Raw genomic sequence first — 15,599 nt, 5'->3', positions numbered from 1 at the left:
CACCTTGCTGGGATTACAAGCATGCACTGCGGTGCTCAGCTTTTCTTAAAAGCAGGTTTCAGGGAATGAACTTGGGCTGTCTTACTCACAGGCAAGCATGTCACCAGCAGAGCCATTCCCACAAACCTCACATTCAGACGTTTTAATTAGGAAACAGCCTGGACACATGCCAGCAGTTACAGCAAGTAGGGGAGCTTCCGAGTTAGCCTCTTTATCGGGCTTTCCATTTCCCTGCGTCTCCCCAGCCGTAGGCAGGGAGGTGGGCGCCACTGGCCTTGGCGTGAGTGTTACTGCAGGGAGACTGCAGACCTCACAGGGCAGACTGGCTCTTCCTTTTCAGATGAAATACAGTAAAAATTTAAAGACTTAAGACAAGCCCTGAGCTTGGTTCTCAAACTAATTACAGTTCCCTTTCAAAGCAGCCAAATTAAAAATAGACATCAAATCATGCATGCCGGATGCAGCCCCAAACCAGGAGCTGTGTTCAGGACATCCTAGGCTCTGCCCTATACTTTGAGGGCATCACAGGAAGATGAAAGGGGTTGGTGGCAAGGCGAGGGTTGAGTTCCTCGGCATCTGACAGTGAACTGTGTTCTGTGTTCTGTCATTAAGGGTGGCTATGAATTGGTCCAAGATGTTAAAATACTGTCATTTCCACAGAGCGCAGATCTGCAGCTCTCAAAGCATGGGCCAGCACAGCAGCTGCACTTGGCATTCAATTGAATTATCTCTCGAACTCCAACTCATGTTAAATTCAAATCTTCCAGCCAGGAGGACCCCAGGAGGTCACTGTAGTTGGAGACAGGGTCTTTAAAGATGCCATCAAGGAAAACAGGAGCTGCTTCAACAGCATACTTGTTCAGGGTATCTGTCCAGGCAGAGGAGAATGTAAAGAGGCAGCAGGAAAGGCCAGGAATGAGGCTTCTCGGAACACCACCCTGGGAGACTTCGTCTCAGACTTCAGCCTCCACTACTGGGAAACACACCGCTGTGGCTGAAGCCTCACTCCATGGCTTCCTTCAGTCTTAGCAGAGGAACGCTGGCAGAGCCTCTGCCTTGCATCTCTCCAGCTCTGGCTGGAAGCCAGGCAGTGCAGGAACAAGCCCTCAGGGTGACTCCCACATGTGCCCAAGTTTGAGAAGTGCTAGCATAAAGGATCACCCGTGCTGAGGAGAGCTGGCCCAGGAAAGAGTGGCAGGGCTGGGGTGAGAGCTGCTTCACCGGATAGCTGTTCTTTTTGTGGATCCTGCCATCTCTGAAAGTCCCTCAGTGGGCTTCTTCCTTGAGAGGAATCAGGGACTGAGCACATCACCACATTCTGTAGGCAAGCAGGAGTGAACCCCAACATTGGCACTCAGTCAGCCAAAGACTCTGCCCTTTGAAGACCCCATCCTGAGCACACTAAATCCAAAACCCCATCCCTGACTGAATTTTCTTAATCCCTTAGATCTGGTGCATTTCCTGCTCACAAACAATTTAAAAGCTTTTCTCTTTGATAACAAGAGCAAGGAAAATTCTATCTCATTCCCTCCTTTGTCCCCATTGCTCCGAAGCTCACAACCAAATAAGCTCATAATTTCAACTCCCAAAATCGCACACAAGTCCTCTGCTATGATCCTCTCAAGTCCTTTCATGGAAAATAATAATAATAATAATAATAATAATAATAATAATAATAATAATGAAGGAAGGAGGGAGAGAATGGAATGCTGGAAGTTAACTCAACAGGCGCTCGCTGACAGGGCCACAAACCCTCCTGGAAAAGCTGATGGAGCCTGGCTGGTCAGCAAGCAGCAGTGCTCCCTCCCAGTGACAGGGAGCAAACTGTCAACGTGTCTTCTTCACCCGTTTGTCTTCTGCTGTCCCCAGAGAGCTGTCCCTCAGCTAGCTAAGCCCTCAGACAGCTCCTGAATTGTGCATGGAATGTGCAGGGGACGTGTTATTTGTAAAAAGTTGTGACCGTTACTATGGCTACTGTGGGCTCTGGTTGGAGACCAGAATGCCCTCCTCTAGCTGGAGGATGTGGACATGACATTAATGGGTTTTTAAGTTGCCAGTCATAACTCTTCATTGTCCTGTGAGTGGACATCCAGGCTCCTCTCCCAGGTCTCTTCATTTCTGTCTTATCATCTTGAGTTTGTTAGAAATAAGCAGAGAAAGAAAATATGTACCATCAGGTAAGGTCACTGGGAGGTGAGCTGCAGTATTGGGTCCTTAGACTGAACAGGGACTGTACCGAACTCTGAAGGTGACCAAAACACTATACTTTGCTGTTTTAAATACCTTCTTTCTACAGAGCAGGCATGCAAGACTCACTGAAATCAGGGTTCCTTCCTGCCTTTGGGCCATCCCACATGCCCTGTGCACATTTGGGAGCGGGTTGAATCATACAAGTTGTGGTTCAGTTTTGGAGGTTCAGGTCTGGCTTCATAGGCCCCACCTGTGCCCTGTGTGTGTATCCAGTGACTCGGACATTCTGCTGATCCTCTTGTATTCTCTGGTCTTGAAGCCACTTATACTCTGGCCCAAAGAGCTAGTGGCCATGAGACTGCCATTAGTTGGTTGCCTGTGGCCACAGGGAAACCGTGAAGTAGACTGGTGTGCCGTGAAGGACACCCAGAGTCGAGGGTGTTCAGAAAACGGATGTTATTTTGCGGTATGGGAGAAGAGTATGTCGGAGTGTGAAGAATAGCCAAGTTTGTGTCAGCGGAGAAGAGTGGGGAGTCCGCCCAGCCACGGAACGTGGGGCAAAAGTGAAAAGTGAGCAGGTGGTTTCTCAGGAGTGCTCCTCCGTTCAGAAAGGGAGAGATGTGAGCGTGAGGCCAGGAAGAGCAGGTTGGCAGTAGACCCTAGAGGTCAAAAGACATGTCGAATGGGGACGTTGTTCTTGGTGTGAAGAGGAACACGAGGCTTTCCACCAGAGCGGCTGCTACATAGCCCCAGACCCTAGTTCTTCAGAACCTCAAAGTCAAGAGGATGACCAAGTCCTTTTATATTTAAAAAGGGACCATGCAGCACAAGCCAACTAGGTAAAAGGCAGAGTGTACCAAGCTGACCCATAGGGTTAGTCGCACCGCAGGGCGTACCAAGCTAACCCATAGACCACCGCACCACAGGGTCCCTGAGCCGGCCAGGGCAGAGTAGATTTTCCTGTCTGGGTGAACTAAAAGAGATGGTTCTGACTGGGAGTGATTAGCCGTTCTAGTGCCATTTCTGTTGCTAAGATTAAAAAAAAAAATCCTTATCAAAAGCAAGTTAATGGGAAAAAAAGGGGTTTATTTGCCTTACAGTTCCATACTGTAGTCCATCACTGGGAGGAAATGATGGCAACCATACTCAGTCAAGAGCAGAGGGAAAATAAATGTTTTCTTGCTCACTTGCTGGCTTCTTTCCCTCTCACATAGTATAGAGACCAGCCTAGGGAATAGTGCTTCCCACAGTGGGCTAGGTTTTTCTGTGTCAGTTAACAATGGAGACAGTCCCCTACAGACATGACCACAGGCCAATCTAATGTAGAAAATTCCTCATTTAGACTCCTTTGGGGAGGGGCTTTTGCTCTCAGAGAACACAGACATCCTCCCGAGCGTTCCCTTCTGACCTCCGTGGAGTCCGACACTAAGCAGAGAGGCCAAGTCTCACCTCACCCTGAGGAAGCAAGCTTTGCATCTGGCAGGGTCTAGACGACCATTCAGCACAAATGGACAGCTCTTCCGTTGTAACTACATAGGGATGTTCTAGGTAAACACTAATTTGTCCTTCCTCTTCTGTCCCCTCTGCAGCTGGAGCTGTCCAACACTGCCATCCTGCACCAGATGAGACGGGACCAAGTGACAGACACCTGCCGGGCCAACAGCGCCATGAGCCGCAAGCGCAGGGTGCTGACCCCCAATGACCTCAAGCACCTGGTGGTGGATGAAGACCATGAACTCATCTACTGCTATGTGCCCAAGGTGGCGTGTACCAACTGGAAGAGGCTGATGATGGTCCTGAGTGGCCGAGGCAAGTACAGCGACCCCATGGAGATCCCAGCCAACGAGGCTCACGTGTCGGCCAACCTGAAGACCCTCAATCAGTACAGCATCCCGGAGATCAACCACCGCTTGAAGAGCTACATGAAGTTCCTGTTCGTGCGGGAGCCCTTCGAGCGGCTGGTGTCCGCCTACCGCAACAAGTTCACGCAGAAGTACAACACCTCCTTCCACAAGCGCTACGGCACCAAGATCATCAGGCGCCAGCGGAAGAACGCCACCCAGGAGTCCCTGCGCAAGGGGGACGACGTCAAGTTCGAGGAGTTCGTGGCCTACCTCATCGACCCCCACACGCAGCGGGAGGAGCCCTTCAACGAGCACTGGCAGACCGTCTACTCCCTCTGCCACCCCTGCCACATCCACTATGACCTCGTGGGCAAGTACGAGACGCTGGAGGAGGACTCCAATTACGTGCTGCAGCTGGCGGGGGCGGGCAGCGCCCTGAAGTTCCCCACCTACGCCAAGTCCACCAGAACCACCGACGAGATGACCACCGAGTTCTTCCAGAACATCAGCGCCGAGCACCAGACGCAGCTGTACGAGGTCTACAAACTGGACTTTTTAATGTTCAATTACTCAGTGCCAAACTACCTGAAATTGGAATGAAGGGGTGTAGGGGTGGTTGGGGAGAGGGAGAGAATCCTGCTTTTTAATTTAAGATTTTTTTATTTGTCAAAAGAATTCTATGGATAACTGGGTTATTTTGTAAATTAATGTCTTTGGGGGGATGCTGCGAGCGGCATGGTAGAATTATTTAAATCCTCCATGGGAAAGGACCGCTGTCTTTGCGGGAGAACGGGGTGGGTTGTCCCTGTTTTCAGAAGGGGATACCGTGACAGCGTCTCCACAGTCTCCACTGTCTGTGTCCTGGTGTGGTCCACAAACTGTGTTCCATAAAGTCTAATGAATCTTATTTATAGTTATTTAAAGGTGGTCTCTGTAGAGGTTTCTACATGAGCAGACTGCTCATGTCTTTCTAGAAGAGGGTACAGTCTGTGCTTTCCTGGCTATGGCTCGTTTGGGGGCTTTGATTGTCTCCCCACTAACCTCCCGTGGACTCGCATGGTGACAGCTGCTGGGATGTGAGGATGCCACCATTCAGGAAACCCTGCTTGAAATAAGTAAGTTGTCCTTGCACTTAGGAACAGGGATGAGACTGGTTCAAACGGATTGCTAACAACCCCAGAGTCCCTGGCAGTAAAGAAATGCAAATTGTTTTAACCCAAGGAGAAAGCGGATGATAGCAATTTCTGTTCACCAAAATTAGCAGTCTATAAGAATAGGCTTTTTGTGGACATTTTTAACTGGCACTTTCCAGTTCTAGTGAAAGCAGAATAACTGTTGCTTTGAATTCCATTAGTAGCATCTACTGTTTTCCAGGCTTGACTGCAGGTAGAACATTGAGTGAACCCAGGAGCCTTGGCCCTCAACAAGCTTTATGTGAACACAGAGCATCCAGCTCAACAGTGAACCAGCCCCCATCCTTATGATCCTCACGTGGGCTGTAGACTATTCTCAAGAGGCCCAGAGAGTCCATGACCGTGGCAAATTCGCATTTTTCCATAGCTCAAATTTGAAAACCACACATTTGGATCAGGCCCAAGTACATTGCCAGCACAAGAAGTGAAAGAAACCTTTTTGATCATGTGTATCTCCTGCAGTTTCATGGTAGCAGAAGCTGTAAGCCTCAGTATTCTCTAGACACAAAGTGGAGGAGTGCTGTGATTAGATCAGTGGTGTCTGCCTCGGTAGGGGAAGGGGAACATTTCTCAAGTGCCTCCTGCTGTGATCTCCAGTCCACATCTTGCCCTGCCTGCAACTTAAAAGAGTGCATTGCATACGCTTGGGGATTGGTGAAGATCAGGTGTGAGGGGTGGACCACTGTCCCCACAGGCACAGCACACCCTCCCGTGCCCTGCAGTAGCAGAGCGTCCAGGCCCTCCCTTTCCTCCAGAAGGCTGGAAACTTGGTGTTTCCTGGTCCTTGCTGGTCAACACGCAAACCTGTTCTTCATTTCTAGTTGTTGCTGATGTTTCTCTGTTGACCTTTGAGCCACATTCCCATGACAGCCAGTGTCCGGGTAGGTAGCAGACGCTGTATATAATCGTTCTAATGATAGGAGAGGGGGTGGTATGTAAATTTTGCTTTTTGTGGGGTTTTTGTTTGTTTTGATGCAGTATAGAGTGAAGGGGTGAGAATATTCTGAAAAACAAAAAAAATGAATAATTTATTCACAGAAACTATTAAGATGGTATTGTCCGGCTCACAGCGAGCCCAGGAGCAGCATGAGCTGCCGCACTGTCTCACTGAGAAAATTATTTTATTTAATGTGAGGGAGATGTGAGCCAAAGCTGGCTGTGGCTATTTATAAAACACAGGTACCTTCCCCGCTTTCTCTTTCCCCGCCTTTGATAGATAGATTTATTACGTGTGTTTGACCAAGAACAGTGACAGACCTTGGCCATCCCTGGAATAGAGGGGGCGTATCCTCAAAACCTGGGCCTGCACTGCTGATGCACACTCCGCAGAGCACAGGCTCTCCAGAACGTCTGTCGGGAGGGTTTGTGGTCACACATCCTTAGAATACAAAATCAAGTCAGGTTCCTCTCCACAAGACTTTGCAGAGCCTTGAATACATGGTCTGCCTCGTGAGTCTGGGAGGATGTATTTTTCTGGGCTGCATGACCTGGGTGTCTTGTATGGCATATCATGTCTTAGTTGGCATTTTACACAGTAGCCTTTGGTGAGGGTGATCTAGCCTGTCTGAGGTCTGCCAAGATTGACAGCTGCTCCCAGCTCCCTCCACAAAGAAATGAGCAGAAACGAGGGCCTGTCTGGGAACTTCATGAGACAAATTACGCTTTACCTAAGTAAATGGCTCCATCTGCATACTGCCCAGACAGTGATCCCACCCTCCAAGCACAAGGAGGGAGGGATGTCTAAGAAGGTTTTTTTGGGGAGGGGGAAGGTGGCATAAGGACACAAAAATAACCCCCACTTCCTGGCCTTAAAGCCCACTCAGTGGGGATGATGGCCTCGTGACAAACGCTTCTCACTTCCACCCACGGTTTGGAACTGTTCACGGCGTGCTTCGGGGTTTTAATGGAAACTCATGTTGATTTCCATGTTTTGCATTTCTGTTTGTCTGTGGTACAGCGCTGTGTGCAGATGGAAGTTACTCCATTTCTCTCTAAAGTGAGAAAGATTGTCCCCTGGGGATAAAGTATCAATATGCTTCCGGGATGAGAGACTCTTTCTCTTGTTTAGTGTTCACATCTTATTTTCTAGTGACAATTTGTTAAAATATGTATTGGTTCAACTGTTCTTGCAGAGTGTAGAAAGTATTGTGTGTCCCTGGCTAAAGACATCCATTGGTGAAGTGTGCTTGGAAATCCAAGTGTTTTCTACAGGAAAGAGAACAAATGTTGAAAAAGCTTTGTCTCGCATGCCTCTCATGCTTAGGCAGAAAGGGAGCTGCCAGCGTCCCGGCTCCGAGCCACTGTTCAGAGGTGGAGCTGTGCTTTCAGGAGCAGGCACGGTCAGGTAGAGTGGCAAGGACATGCCTGCTTAGCTTACCCATCTATTGGAAAAGCCTAGAGGACCAGCAGGCACAGTTCCCTGCTGACAGCCCCTATAGCCTTCCACGCCCCCAGTGCCTTTCTCAGCTGGTCTGGGACGCAGGGCAGCCCACTGACCAGGTGTCAGACTGGCCTTGCCACCTGGTCCCCACGCAAGCCTTTCTCTGCTGCTTGGCCTGTTCAGTCCCAAGGAGAACTACGAGAACCAGAAACTTCACTCCGGCTGCCCACGCTCCAAGAGCGCTCCTGGACACGGTGCAAGGGCCTGGGACTCTTAGCTCATAGGCTAATGGTGACATTACTACCCTGCTTTAACTGACAAAACCACACGGGCTTTGCTTGCTGTTCTTGTTTCCTCTGCCCAGGCCTTCTCTGTACATACACATGCACACGTCACATGCACACACACACACACACACACACACACACACACATACATAAATTGCCCCAGCCTGTGCTCTCCCGGTGCCTGACCCCTTGGTCCACCTCTTCGTCAGCAGGACTGACCCCGTCACTCCCCCACGCTCTGCCCACCAGCGTCCCCAGCTTTTCCCCAGCACAGACAGACCCTCTGAGTGGGCAGCAGCTGAATCCTTGGACGGCAGCAGGCAGATTTCAGCCTGCTCGCTTCAGGTACAGAAGGTGGTGTCCGAGTTCTCTTCTGAGCGCGCTCAGTAAGGCATATGGACATAGAGTTTAGCAAAGCTGTGGACTGTGTGTTTTTTACCTATTTGTATGCAGTTGAGGGCCTGTTGAAGAACTCTCTTCCTGCATCTTACTATACTGTTAAAGAAGCTGAATTCCATGTTGCCAACAGATTTCGTGAAATGTTCCCGAACCTTCCTCCAGGAAAAGCCATTCAAGCTTGATTATTTTTCTAAGTAACTTCAATTAAATTGAAGGAAAAAAAGAAGCTGTTTTCTGTGTGTGGACTATTTGTGAAAGACTATGGGGTGGGCTGGGCTGGACTGTGCCTTCAGCCTTGGTGCCTTGCTCATGTGTGTGAGTGTGGAGAGGAGACCTCTGCTGGCCATGGTGATGCTCCCAAGGTTCTCCTTGCTGACTGGATGGACAGAGGCTTTGCTTCATTCTGCTTTCTCCAGAAATCTCTGTGCACACTGGAAGGCCCCACTAGTCAGTGTGTCCCTGCCATGGGGTAAGAACAAGGCAGGGAAGCCCCCTGTGGCGGTGGCAGAGACACTGGCTCTGACACCAGGCTGTGTCTCCCTCTGAGAAAATCCCCACTTTTCAGCTAGGAAACCACAGCCCCATGCTGCACAGGCCACCCTGTCCCTTTCTGATTTGCCGCATGACTTCTGTGGCTTCACGGTGTTGACTTGGTTATGTTTCTTGTGGATGTGACAGAAGCAACTTAAAGAAGAGCCTGCTTTAGCTCTTGGTGTGAGGGTGTGAGGGACACAGAGTCGGGGGTGTGGGGGTGTGGCCGTGAGTTGGTCACATTAGCCGTGCCCAAAAGGCATTTGAAAATGAGGGCTGGTGCTCAGCTCACTTTCTCCTTTGCTCAATTCAGAATCCCAGCCCAGGGCCTGAAGCCACCCACATTTAGACTGGTCTTACCATCTCAGCTGAAAACACTCTTCACAGGCAGGCCTCGAGGTCTGTTCTCCTGATTCTAAATCCCCGTCCAGCTGACAGTCAAAATTAACATCACAGTTGGCACTGTCTTGCTCTGCTTTCTGTTGCCGCAGCAAAACGCTTGAGGTGGGTACCTGGTGAGCACGTTGATTTGGTTCATGATTCAGGTAAACTTCATGTGCTGGCAACCTAATAATCCCAGCACTCACTGAGGCAGGAGGATTGCCCTGAGCTTGAGGAAGGCTGAACAAAACTGTGTGACAGTATGACATTGTTTCAACAACAAAAAACAAAAAAAAAAAAACAACTCTGTGTGTGTGTGTGTGTGTGTGGAGTCCGGAGGTCAGCCTTGAGTATCATTCCTCAGGTACTGCCCACCCACTGTTCTCTGACAGTCTCTCATTGGCCAGGCTGCCTGGTGAGCCAGCCCAGTGTCGGGATTACGAGTGAATCCTTCTGTTTGCCCAGCTATTTTTTTCCTCACGTGAGTTTCAGAGATCTAACTCACATCCCCAAGCCTGTTATAGTAAGCGCTTTACCGAGTCCTCCTACTCAGCCCTCGGTTCTCTTTTAATCCGTCCTGTGTATGATCCCTGATGTGTCCACTCGCCAGCTGTCTTTTTGCCGCCAGCCCAGTTCTGGTGTCACTATTACCCTTGGAGTTGAGAAATGCCCAGTCCACAGGGCTCAGTCATCTCAAATGAGTAGGAAGCATTGCCTGTCAATCAGACTAGATGTCATCTTGTCAGCATCTGTCCCTGTCCCTTCAGGGCCACTGTGCTGGTCCATGGAAAGAGGAGCAAACGAAGACCTTCCTGGCTGTCTCTGCTTCCGTCAGAGAGGCGCTGAATGGCTTCCTGTCTGCAGCCAGCCAATCAGCAGGAAATTTTGCTAGTGTTGCGGGCGCCCTCTCTCGGACACCGGAGAAAGTGCAGAGACTGCAGCTTGCGTGATCCCTGCAGAGCTACTCACTCTGGCCTAGCACCTCACCGGGCCTTAGCATGTTTGCTTTCAATGTGACTTTTCCCAAACTATGTATTTCCTGTGTGTGTTGTGTCGTGTTTGTATATGAGAAGTGCATATGTATATGAATATACATATAAGTGTATATGAGAAGTGTGTTTAGCACTTATATCACAGAGCACATGTGGGGGTCAGAGGCGTCACTCTTGCCATCTACCTTGTTTTAGAAAGGGCCTTTCATTGTTTTAGTGCAGCACACACCATCTAGCTGTCACATGTCACCAGAGGCTTCCAGAGCCAGAGTCTAATGTCTCTGCCTGACATCTTCCCACAGCCTCAGAGCATCTTTGGGAGTCCTTCCAGCATTTCAGTGGTCCTGGCGACACAAGCATAGGAGTTGAGCTTGGAATCACACACACACACACACACACACACACACACAACCTTGTAATATCACAACTGGCAACCTAGTTCACTTATATATACTCTACACACACAGCCCTCTCCAAGCAATGCTCCTAGCAACCTCAGCAGCCCCTCCTCACCCTAATCTTGCTACAGGTACCTATGGCCCTGAACAATAGTAACAGTCAGTTTTAGACAGTTTTTGTTCAAGTGTATTCCCAATGTGTCTATATCTGAAGAACAGAAGGGGTGATCCAGCCTGAGCTGGTTTGGGTTACGAGTGCAGTAAAGCAGAAATGTATCCTCTTGTGACCTTTCAGGGAGAAGCCCCTGCTTACTATTTCATGCCTATGCTTAACCGGGTGTACGTATCATTAAAATTGGATGCATTATGGGAAAAATGAATATGTGACCTAACCTGTCAATCAAAATAGAGAACTCCCTAATCATCCCCCTCAGTCACAGTCCCTCCTCCGTAGCCCCAAGCAGTGACGGGGTTTGAGCTCTCTCTCGGGTAGCCTGCTGTCAGTCTCGGCAGCACAGCCCCCTCTAATCCATACTCTCACTTCACTCTGAATAAAGCTGTCTTGCCTCTTTGCAAGTCCATGTAAATCTGTCCCTTATTTCCAATTCTTTGCTTAAGAGGCCAAGAGTCTGGAAACAATTGGAGAAGATGCCAACCACCAGAGACATGGGGATCCTAACCCGAGCTGTCAGGCTTGCCTGGCTAGAGCTCACTGAGGTCCCAGCCCTTAAGTTATATATATATATATATATTTGTTTTTTTACACTTTATGCACTTATGTGTGTGACAGTTTGTGTGGATGTCAGAGAACACTCACAGGAATGGGCTCTCTCCCACCATGTGAGTTCTGGAGCTCAGACTCCTTAGGCTGGCAGCGAGCCCCTTTGCCAACTGAGCATCATGCTAGGCCCCCAGGTACATATTTCCATAAGAAAAGTTGACCTAAAGGAAGTGACTTTCATGATCAATGGATAGCTTACTGTAGGTTGTGCAGGGTGATCAGCGCTTTTCATAAAAACAAGCAGTACTGGCACACTTTAACCCCAGTGCTCGGGTGGCAGAGGCAGGCAAAACTGTGTGAGTTCAAGGCCAGCCTGGTCTGCAGAGTGAGTTCTTCCAAACAAAGCCCTGCCTTGGTAGCCTATTGCACCGCCTCCAAACACTGTTGGACTGGAAGTTACTGAATGTGGACCTTTAGAAAGGCTGGTCTTTATAAAAGGCCAGTGGCAAAGTGGAAGTCCTGGGGTAGGAGGCCATGTCCCAGAGATTTTGAATGGTGAGGGTGAGGTGTGCTATTGGAGGGCAGCGCCCACCTCAGCATCTGCCAAACCTTCAGGGCGGCAGCCCCAGGGGAAGGGACCATGTTCATGTCACCCATCCCAGAGTCGCACAGCAAGAACTATGGGGGTGAAGCCATTTAGCTATCACAAAGGACCTTCTCAAGAAGTGGCCAGTGACCAGACAAAACCAAGGAAAGAACAAGGCCGATGGTCAGTGAGAGGGTGTTAGAGTGTGTTAGCTTTAGTTGCTCAGGGTCTCCATCTACAGACATCCCTCAGAGTGGCAGGCCCAAGCCACTGCACACTTCTGTACTGGGGCAGCTCCGTGAGTAACAAAGAGCCTGGGACATCCCGGCCTCCCTTCACCACCATCCCTAGAGCCAGCAGCTGTGCAGAGAAAATTATTCACACACTCACTCAAAGGCAGAGGGCATCCACCAAGGTCAGACCCATTGCCAGGGGCAGAAAACATGAAATACTCCATCAAGGGAGAGTGCAGAGATCTTTGCAGATACTAGCACACAAACCCAACCTTTTGACATTCATTCAGGCTTAATGTTCTCATCTGCAAAGTTCACACAGTGAGCCGCACAAGCAGGTCGCCAAATAAATAAATAGCAAAAAACCTGTTACCATTCTAGGAAAGTCTGATTCTGCGCTAGGTTGCATTCATCACTGTCCTGGCCCTTGTGGGCTTGTGTCAGAGGATAGCTGATTTATACACAGATGAAACACCAAATTCTGCTTGGCGAAGAGTGGCCCAAGGGGTGGAGGGAAGGTGAGAGATTGGAGAAGTGGTCCCAACCCAAGGGGATATGAGATCCCTGCAGACCAATCCCCACAGCAAATAATTGCCTGGCTCCCAGTGTCTGTAGCACCTAGGCTGGGAACCTGAGTTCTTACATAGATGAGAACAGAAGGGGGTGGAACCCGAGGCCCTCGGGAACTGAAGAGGATGGGGGCAGGGAGGGCTGACACATGGCTGTTGATGGGAATCACAGGTGGAAACTGGCAGAGGGAAGGGCATGATGAGTGAAGACGGGCATTCGGGGACACCAAGAAGAGTTTCCTGCACCTCATGACTCAAAGTGCATTCTGCGGGCCAGCAACAGGGACGCTACTTGCTAACACTCACTGTTCTGACATTATCTAGTCCCCTGTGTTTTAAGAGGTTCCCTGTGAACACACCATGCCAAAGGTGGAGAGCACGGCTCAGAGGTTAAATTTTGAGGGAGGACACCTCACACCATTGCTCATTCTTTCAGAAGCCTGGAGATGACAGGGTCGGGGCAGTGGGTCTGGCCGCACAGGTTGTGCACTGCACAGAGTCCAGCTGAGGGGATGGCTGACATTTACCCTAAGGAGCAGGGTCCCCTTTTTGTATTCTGCCTGCCATGCTAATGCTAATGGAGCACTACCTGGAGAGCGCAGATATGATGTGTACAGCACCTGTGGCTTCAGCCGTGCTCCAGAGCAGAATAACTCTACAGGCCTCATCTGCAGTTTTAAAATCTATGAAACCCTTGAACATTAAGAGGGGAGGGAATCCTTAAAAGATTTTATAAAAGACAGATTTGAAGTAAGCTCGCTTGGCAGCAAACCCTGACCTTAACTAACATGAGGCTAATTATAGTCTGTGCTTGTCCCACTTACTGCGAAAATATGAGCATTTTCTGCATAAATATTCACGTTTTGCCAGGGGAGAGCACCCTCATTCTCTGCCAGGAAGCAGGGGCGAGGGGTGGGGGTGGGCGAACATGCAATTTGCATTGTATTTGAAATCTAAATCACATCTGTCCCAAGGGTTTCGGATTCAGTCTGGGAACTTGTCTCACGTTGACTTTATACATGGAGAAACTGAGACCCAAAAAGTCCAGGTCACAGTTCATTTCTTCATCTCACCACAGGCGTTCCAAGGAGCTTGGGGAATATGGCACAGTTCTGAGAAGAGCCTAGGGCCTCCTTTCACAAGCAATGAGGAAGTTTGCAGCCACACCTATAGCATACAGGTGAGAGGCAGAGGAGCAGAGAACCCTCTCACCTTCCTTGAGAAGAATGGGTGCCAGAAGGTCAGCCCTGCACAAAAGCCTCACAGGGGCCTGGGGCATCCAGCCCAAAGCTTTAGGGGTCCCCTACGGGAATGGCCCATCAACCTCTGCCCTGGAGCCAGGCACAGCAGATGCCAACGATAAGGTCAAGAAATGGAAGCCAGCACTGTGAATGAGTGAGCCCGGGCTAACCAGAGCAGCCTGGAGGATCGCCAGTGGGTGCAGCCGGGGTTACTGCTCCCCAGGCCCTGCCAGGACCAGAACCAGCCAGGCTCCCAGCTCGGACCTAGGACATAGAGGCCTCTCTCTGCTCAGTGAAATACAGCCAGCTCCCAAAAGCAGAGACAGACCGCAGTGCCTTCTTCCTAGAAGCAATGTAAATCTGAAAAGGAGCTTTGTAATGCAATGCCTCTGCCCTCTCTTACTGCTAAGGGAAAGTTGAAAATCCAGTCTTGTGCCACCAGAGTCATTACTATCCATCACCCACCCAAATCAATTTAAGCAACCTAAAAATATGTCCTTAAAAATCTAATTTAAAGTATTGCAGTGAATGCTGAACTCAGAATCACTTTGTAATTCATTTCTGAGTCTCACTGTGTACATCTGAATTGCACATTCAGACAATTTGCATTGCCTTATGCTAATATGCATACACGGCTCTATATCTTCTTCAAAGAAGCATCTATTCAAAGTCTTTGCCCATTTTCGTGTCTAAAGGATTGTCTTTTTGTTGGGGTGGTTGGTTGGCATGGTTGGATGGTTTTTATTTTGAGATGGGGTCATATTATGTAGTCCAGACTAGCCTTGAATTAAAAATGTAGCTGTCAGCTTAACACAAACCTAGTCACCTGGGAAGAGATCCTCAACTGAAGAACTGCCCATGTCTGACTGGTCTGTGGCATGGGCAATGGGTGTGTGGCTCACGGTGACACCGCAGTCAGGGCACTTCTCTAAAAAAAAAAAAATGGGGAGGAGGATTGTGCAGGACGGCTCAGAGAGTAAGGTGCCAGCCGCCATGCTGAGGACCCAGCAGTCTGCCCCAGAACCCACGCAGCGAAGGCGAGTGACTCTTGCTAGTTGTCTTCTGACCTCACATGTGCTGTGGTGTGTATATGTGAAAACACTGAAACAAAATTAATAACATTAAAAATTGTGACCAATTTTTATTGGTTTCCTAACGATTTCTCTCATTTAGGAATCTATACAGCACCAATATTAGCATTACTAGTAAAAAAAACAAAAAACAAAAAACTCTCTTTCTTTTCATTTAAAGTTGATCTCCTTAAGATCCCATTGCCAGAACAAAAGATGAGAGTAAGCCATTTCCCGGAGCCCGGCGCCATGTTTCCTTGTCTCCAGAAAGCTACGCATGTTTCTGTTGCCCTGGGAACAGGTGTACATATCTGCTGAACTGCTGGCTCCGGGCTTCACCACTTTAATTTCTTTGCTTTAGCAAGAACCGTAAGGAATGGCGCCTAGAAAATGGTTCAATTTCTTTTTCCTTCTCCCATTAGTAGGAAAATTGTGCGTTTTCCCCATCGGACAGTTAAATGTCTGAATTCCTTGTGCACGAAGTATTCCTCAGCTTTGCCAGGTCGAGTGGAGCCACAGTGCTACAGTGTGCGCCTCCCGAGTTCGGCAGGGCTGCGCCATACTACCTCTTGTGGGGTTGTTGG

General features: G+C 49.3%; 1 protein-coding gene across 2 annotated transcripts in view; it reads left to right on the top strand.

The window, feature by feature from the left end:
* The window catches only part of Chst11 (carbohydrate sulfotransferase 11), a 204,341-nt gene extending 195,822 nt beyond the window's left edge, over window positions 1-8,519 (top strand). For both annotated transcript variants that reach the window (XM_021640951.2, XM_021640949.2), the window contains exon 3: window positions 3,780-8,519. In XM_021640951.2, the coding sequence (XP_021496626.1) occupies window positions 3,780-4,634 (855 nt within the window). In that variant the 3' untranslated portion in view covers window positions 4,635-8,519. The remainder of the gene's footprint in view (window positions 1-3,779) is intronic.
* Window positions 8,520-15,599: the final 7,080 nt, after the last annotated feature.

This window comes from Meriones unguiculatus, chromosome 2 (genome assembly GCF_030254825.1).
Source record: "Meriones unguiculatus strain TT.TT164.6M chromosome 2, Bangor_MerUng_6.1, whole genome shotgun sequence".
In the NCBI taxonomy this organism is placed as follows: Eukaryota; Metazoa; Chordata; class Mammalia; order Rodentia; family Muridae; genus Meriones; species Meriones unguiculatus.
This window is presented reverse-complemented; position numbering and strand designations above follow the sequence as displayed.